We start from the raw sequence: 8,155 nt of genomic DNA, 5'->3' as shown, positions 1-8,155 counted from the left end.
GTTTTCCTTTTAAAATATCGATCATGTGGGCCATGCTTGAGGCCCCGGTTAAAATTTTAAATAACGTAAACCCCAATGAAGTAAAACAATATGCTTCTTATGCATTTTCTCAGAAAGTGCCATTTTCTGAAGGATATGAAAATAAGCATATATATCTCAGAATTTTTATTTCTGGTATTTTTTTGAAAGTAGAACATCCCCTTCAGTCTGTTTCCCTTTTTACCCTGCACTTTGTCTGGATTTTATTGCCTTAGACTTTTACTAGGTTCAACTTCAGAATGTTCTGCTATTTATTTACAGACCCCCAAGGGAAGGTTTTAGGAGGGTTTTAAAAAAGAACACAAGCAGTCTGTTATAGAGAGAAAACTTTGCTATTTAGGTTTTATTCAAATTTAAAACTGTCATGCAAATGTTTTCAATTTAGAAAGAAGAGATGTATGATGACTTTATGCTTAGAATCATATGTTTTAGGAAGATGTTTTTTGAATACAATTTCTGTTTTAAGTAAAAATGCAAACATAAGTTGGGGGGGATTTTGAGGGCTCCAAATAGCAACAAAATCTATTTAATTTTTCAGCAATCCGAATGGATTTTACCACCAGCTGTGGCGAGGAAAAAGGTGGTGCAGAGGAACCTGAACCCCAAGATTTAATGCAGACACTTCTCCCAAGACAAAAGCTCAGTAAGTTTCACATGCCAGTCATATGAAGAATTTCTTACATATTGAAAAGAATACTGTTGTTGATTATGTTATGCTTATTCTTTTTTATCCTTTAGTACGTGCTAGATTATGAAAAAAAAAAAAAAATTGATGCAGAAAAAAGGAAAATAATTCATTAAACATATGCACCAAACATGAATTTATTTTCATATATGTACATAACTAATTTTCTAGCCCAAAAGACATGTTAAAACCTTTTTTAAAGGGATTTATGTTCTGATATTTTGCCCAAAAAGAAACTAGAAAAAAAATAATTTCATTTAAGACATTTGGGGGAGAATGACAAAAAAAACAAGGGGAAATTGTATGAATTTTTACATTGATTCTATTAATTTTAAAAAGGGCACTGTGAATAAGAGGGGGGCTTAGATTAAATGCTAGGCCTTGGGGGGGAACATGTGGATGCTGGCACCTGTGTTCCATATATAGCTTGAAATTCAGTAATTTTTTTGGGTTGTGCCTAATATACAAAATACTCTTCATATGATCTTAAGATTTTCAGAAAAGAATTTTAATGTTTAAAGAATTGCACATTAGAAAAAAGTTTTGGGATTAAAAAAATTTTATTATCTTTTTGGGAAATTAAAGGGGTGTTACGGGATTTTTCCCCCCCACATTTCCAAAAAAACCTTTTTTAACAAAAGGCAGTTTGGGGTGTTGAAATACTCTGCAGGAAAAAATTTTTTTCAAAGTTTTTGGGGTACCCCCATTTAATGAAAATTTTTTTACACAAAAAAAAATTTTCCCGGGGGTTTGAAAAGTCCCGTTTAAAACTAAGCCTTTTACAAGACTTCATTCCCTTGAATCTCTAGTCCATGGAAACCTTGCTGTAATAGAATCTTTTATAAAATGAACATTTAAAAAAGAGTAAAAACATTTAAAGAAAAAAAAATTACACTAAAGAAATATAACACGACAACTTATACCACCCCATTTTCTGTAGTAGACATACACACAAGAACAGTAGTTCTTAAACTTTTTACCAACATACCCCATAGTAGCTTACCTCTACTTGACCTCTCCCTCATATCTTCAGCCAGGTGTATTAACAGAAAATACTTCAAAATATTAGTTTCTAGCCTATTTATTGGGCAAAGAATTCCATATTCTATACCAGACTATCCCTTATTCCGGTGATGTTCTTTATACTTAAAGTTTTTTGGTCAAATACCCAATTTTTTGTATATAAATAGTAGGGTTTACCTTTTTTTCCCCAGTTGATATAAATGAAATTATTATTTTCAGTTAGAATTCAGCCGTCAGGTCATGGACTTGCATTTGATGTCTTGCATCTCAAGCTCCTAGTTATCATAGTTTTGCATAATACCTTGTTCTCACTTTCTCAAACTTATAGCTAATTAAAATATTGGGGGGAAAACCCCCCCCCAAAATGAGTTTTAATGAAATGAAAAGCTGCAGATTTAGGAGCATGTGCATCTGTGGGCAAGCACAATTGTTATGTGTTTGTTCTTTTAGCCTCTCTTGTCTGTAGAGAAAATTACTTTGTTAACACATTGCTGACAGGGATAGCACTTGTACGTGCCATGTCCATTGTGAGTTTTAGTTTAGTCTAATTGTATTTATGTATAGATGGCTCCACAAGACCTTTGTCACCAAGAAGTAGCTACTATTCTTAACCTTAGCTACTATTCTTGACTGTCTCACCAGTTGACCCTTTTCCTTGATTTTTGAAAATATTATTTATTTATTTTTTAAAATTTCTTCTAGCATTGTTAAAACTGACCCTAAAGTCCGTAAAAGATAAAAAAACAGTATCAAAAATTAATTTTGCCATTTAAAAAAAAATCCCAGAAACCCCAAGGGAAAAATTATATTTATTGTCCGGGTGGTATTTTGGTTATTTTGAAAACAATATAGAGAATTGTAAAAAAAATAATGGGGGCCCTTATTCATGTTGTTAAAATGATGTTGCTAATACTCTTTCTTTCATCAGGAAAAGTGTGAAGGAGACCCACCCCCACAGCAGCTTCAATGCCATCAATGGAGCTGTTAGGGAATCATATGCTTGGACACAGAGCATTGAAGATTTGGAAGTCAGGATATGTGTTCATGATAGTGTGCGGAAAGGAAGACAGGTGAAACATTTTGGATTGAATTGTCATGTGTAGTATAGATGTAGCGCTGTCTTGAATCTTTCACCTCTTCATGAGCAGTATATGCAATTGTTATTTTTTTTTTATGCACATTTAAATATTTATTTATCAAAAGAGTTAGTCTTTTTCGTGAGCCGATTTTGTGAAAACTACTATAGGAATGAAAGTAAATTTTAGAAAGTAAAGTAATGGATAAGAGACAACAGTGTTAAGGCCTACACTAGCATTTTTTCTGTTAACATGGAGCCATCCAAGTGATATATAATTATGAATAGTGTATCTAAAAATATTCTAGAATATTAACTTATGTTTACATGAGCTTATTTTATCTTATTTATCAATGAAAAAACATTCTAGTTGTATATATTCTCTGTAGCACAAGATCAATACGGAAATTAGTCAAAAGAAAACAGTGGCTACAATCATCATTTGGAAGGAGTTCTGCATGCATGCAGTACATGTGGAAAGCCTCAGATTCATGTGCAGTTGTAAAAATTGACAAAAAAGCACTAGTGTGATAGGGCCTTTAGCTTGCTTGAATTTGTAACTATATTGTAGTGGTTTTATCTACACATGTGTCTACTTGTGAGAAATGTAGTAATTTACAGAAATTATATTGGAAGATTCATCATACTTGACAATCAGTTCAGATTATATGATGCAGTATTTATTTTGTTTTAAATTTTAATGAATTAAGACACATTGTTAAATGTTCATTTTTATGTTTTTTTATGAGTGCCATTAAGACTTCCATGCTCTCATCTGGAAAAGCATGAAGCAGAGCCACCCTCACAGTGACTTCAAATATATTTTCAGCAAATTGATGTTGAATCTCCCATCAAACAGTAGTTTCTCAAAAAATAAATCAAAGACAAATTGCCAGTATTAATGTAATATTCACTTATTCCTCTGTATTAATAACACAGACTTACTGTTAAGCTTTCCTTGAGAAACACACACTTTTTACTCTTTTCTTAACCTTTACAGACGGGTCACGTGTACCAGCATCATAACAAACCGCTTAATCTGCGGGGTGTGCCTGTATACCTATATGCGTGGCAATGCACTAGAGTACATGTAGCAGGAAGTTCCACTTGGTGTAGCAGACTCTCATGCCCAGTGTCTGGCTGTTGCCAGAAATCACCAGAGTTTATTATGCTCAGGGAATTCTGTTACCCAGCAGTGATGGGTTAAATAAGGGCATTTATGCCTTCAAAATTCATTGATATTTTTTCAGGTTAAAGTGAAACTTCAGCCCATGCGCTTGGAGGTGGGTGTTCAAGGGTCATCTACTGCATGGCAAACACTGATTACTGGAGAGTTTCCTCATGCAATCAAAGTGGAGGACTCAGTCTGGTCTTTGGTACCAGGAGACCACATATTGGTATGTGAACACAGAGTATTGGTCAACATAAGTATCTGACTCAGCAGATTTTTTTCTTCTTACATTTTTTTTCCCCCTCTTTTTGTCTTTTTTTGTTCTTACCCCATAATTTGGTGATTTTTTCAATAGTAAAATAGCAATTTTGAGGCCTTGCCTTGCTACCCAGCCAAAAAAGAGAGAGAGAGAGAGAGAGAGAGAGAGAGAGAGAGAGAGAGAGAGAGAGAGAGAGAGAGAGAGAGAGAGAGAGAGAGAGAGAGAGAGAGAGAGAGAGAGAGAGAGAGAGCAATAAGATATATACTTCTGTAATACATTATATTGTTGGAGGGGCATTAGGGCAAGAAGATACAAAATGTAAAGGGTAGTTTAAGTACAGTCAGCTAAACTGAAGACTAAATAGAACATCGAGCAACTCAAACATTGCCACATGTGGGGATGCATTAAGTTTTGAAATATGTTCATCTAGACATTTAGACACTTTAGATACTTGTTTTATTTTATATAGTACATAAGAAAATTATGCAGCTATTTGCTGTAGTTCTGACAGAATTTGGAATGTGTTATTTCATATTGTTTCCTGTAAAAGACTCAGAATTATCAAATTATTGACACATTTGTAATTGTAATTGATAGATTTTTGTTGAAAATCCTAAAATACATGTGGTATTTTGAAGAAAATACGAGAAATGTCACAAAACATTAGGTGAATTGCCGACAACTGGAAATCACAGGTTATTGAGACATTTTCAATGTGGCTGATTGTATATGACATGCATTGCAATAATTCTTATTTTGTACTCACTATTTACGTACAAAAATAAAGTGTGGGAACAACTAAGACACCCTCATATGATTGCTTTCAGAAAAATTTTTTTTATCTTATTTTTACAGTTTTTCATTCATTTATCAAAGGAAGTACAAATGAATGATTGGCTCAGCATTTAAGGGATTTAGCTGAAAGAACTTTCCAAACAATGCCCCGAATTACTTCTCACTCCCCCCCCTCTTATTTAAAAAAATAAATCATCAGTTTTTGAGGCTATGCTCAATGAGTTAGCTCAGGGCTAATGTCTAAAATTTCCAACAGTATCTTGGACTCTAGGATTAGTAAAGTTTTTGTATTCCATGTAGTGGGGAAATATATCTTATGGCTGGGAACAAGGAAAAAAGATAGTTTTTGCACAAACAAAGGGCATTTATATTCAGAAATTTTTTACAAAATCAAAATCTTTTAGTACTTGGGTTTACCTAATTTGAAACAGGTATTTTAACCTGGGAATTGTGACCAGTCTGTCCTCTGCCTTTTGAGATCCACATGGAGAAAAACGAGGAGGGTTGGGGACAGACTACTGACCAGTGAGGACTCGATAGATTTAAAAACAATTAATGCAGAGAGGGACTTTGCTACACTACCTGAGGAAGACCAGCAGAGGATACAAGAGCTGGTTTGGAACAAGAGGCAACAGGAACTTGGTAAACCTACATCAGATCAGACAGTGAGTAATTGGCTTTCAGAGACGAAGAACTGAAAATTCAACTGGAGACATTGTAAGAATTGATGAAGACAAACATGTGCAAACACTTCCTAAGAAGAAAAAAGAAAGAAAAGGAATTTATACAACTGGAATTTTACTTTTTATCATTAATCCCTGTTGAAGATGCAGTTAAGTGTGAACTTGAGCTTCATATTCTACAATTACTTTTTGCCCATTTGTCAGTTCTAGTTTGAAAATGTACAATAAAGTATATGGCTCTTTTTTTTTCTCTTGCTCTTTGTACCACAGGTTGATTTATAATTTTTTTTTTTCAACAGAGAATGGAGTCAGTGTTGCGAGAAGCATGGAATGCTGAGGGTTCTCCATTCTTGGGCCAGCCTTATGATCCTTCTGTGATAAATTTCGCATCTAATCTAGATTTTAATCGGTAGGACTGGCAGTGCCGTTCAGAATTTCTTAAACATTTTATCTGATTTTTTTTTTTATATAAGGGAATTCAGAAATAGATTTCCTTAGAACAGTAACTTATGAGTAGTTATATGTCAATGTATTCAGTCTGGAATTTTAAATAAATTATTAAATATATTTGGATTATTTTTTTTACCAATTGACATGATATACTTACTATTTTCCTGTATCTTTGTGCATCTATCTATCTACACACACACACAGATACGCACGCGCACCGCACACACACACACACACACACACACACACACACACACACACACACACACACACACACACACACACACACACACACACACACACACACACACACACACACACATATACATACATATATACATATATATTATATTATATATATATTATATATTATACATATATTATATATATATATATATATATATATATATATATAGATATATATATATTATATATATATATATATATATATATATATATATATATATATATATATATATATATATACTATATATATATATATATATTTATATATATATATATATATATATATATTATATTATATATTATATATAATTATATATAAATATATATATTTTAATAATAAATATATTATATATATTTAATATATAATATAATATTATATATATATATATATATATATATATATATATATATATATATATAATATATGTATAATATATAATATATATATAATATAATTTCTATGTATATATGTATGTATATGTGTGTGTGTGTGTGTGTGTGTGTGTGTGTGTGTGTGTGTGTGTGTGTGTGTGTGTGTGTGTGTGTGTGTGTGTGTGTGTGTGTGTGTGCGCGCGTGCGTGTGCGTGTGCGTGTGCGTGCGGTGCGCGTGCGTATCTGTGTGTGTGTGTAGATAGATAGATGCACAAAGATACAGGAAAATAGTAAGTATATCATGTCAATTGGTAAAAAAAATAATCCAAATATATTTAATAATTTATTTAAAATTCCAGACTGAATACACTGACATATAACTACTCATAAGTTACTGTTCTAAGGAAATCTATTTCTGAATTCCTTTATATAAAAAAAAAAAATCAGATAAAATGTTTAAGAAATTCTGAACGGCACTGCCAGTCCTACCGATTAAAATCTAGATTAGATGCGAAATTTATCACAGAAGGATCATAAGGCTGGCCCAAGAATGGAGAACCCTCAGCATTCCATGCTTCTCGCAACACTGACTCCATTCTCTGTTGAAAAAAAAAAATTATAAATCAACCTGTGGTACAAAGAGCAAGAGAAAAAAAAAGAGCCATATACTTTATTGTACATTTTCAAACTAGAACTGACAAATGGGCAAAAAGTAATTGTAGAATATGAAGCTCAAGTTCACACTTAACTGCATCTTCAACAGGGATTAATGATAAAAAGTAAAATTCCAGTTGTATAAATTCCTTTTCTTTCTTTTTTCTTCTTAGGAAGTGTTTGCACATGTTTGTCTTCATCAATTCTTACAATGTCTCCAGTTGAATTTTCAGTTCTTCGTCTCTGAAAGCCAATTACTCACTGTCTGATCTGATGTAGGTTTACCAAGTTCCTGTTGCCTCTTGTTCCAAACCAGCTCTTGTATCCTCTGCTGGTCTTCCTCAGGTAGTGTAGCAAAGTCCCTCTCTGCATTAATTGTTTTTAAATCTATCGAGTCCTCACTGGTCAGTAGTCTGTCCCACCACCGCTCCTCTGTTTTCTCCATGTGGATCTACAAAAGACAGAGACAGACTGGTCACAATTACAGGTTCAATACCTGTTTCAAATATGGTAAACCCAAGTACATATAGACTTTGTATTTTGTAAAATTTCTGAATATAAAGTGCTCCTTTGTTTGTGCAAAACTATCTTGTTTCCTTGTTCCCAGCCATAAGATATATTTCCACTACATGGAATATCAAAACTTTACTTAACTCCTAGAGTCCAAGGATACTCTGTTGGATTTTAGACATTTAGTCTGAGC

General features: G+C 32.9%; 1 protein-coding gene across 1 annotated transcript; it reads right to left on the bottom strand.

Annotated features, from left to right (window-relative positions):
• Positions 1-7,128: 7,128 nt before the first annotated feature.
• LOC119572321 (nudC domain-containing protein 3-like) lies at positions 7,129-7,904 on the bottom strand (the record flags this gene model as incomplete). Its single annotated transcript, XM_037919359.1, is given in 2 exon segments — positions 7,129-7,397; positions 7,715-7,904. Coding segments are annotated over 2 exon segments (304 nt in total), but the record flags the coding sequence as incomplete, so codon positions are not given.
• Between the last annotated feature and the right edge of the window lie 251 nt (positions 7,905-8,155).

The sequence above is a fragment of the Penaeus monodon genome, chromosome 4 (assembly GCF_015228065.2).
Source record: "Penaeus monodon isolate SGIC_2016 chromosome 4, NSTDA_Pmon_1, whole genome shotgun sequence".
Lineage (NCBI taxonomy): Eukaryota > Metazoa > Arthropoda > Malacostraca > Decapoda > Penaeidae > Penaeus > Penaeus monodon.
The sequence above is the reverse complement of the archived record's forward strand: the minus strand, read 5'-3'. Positions and strand labels throughout refer to the sequence as shown.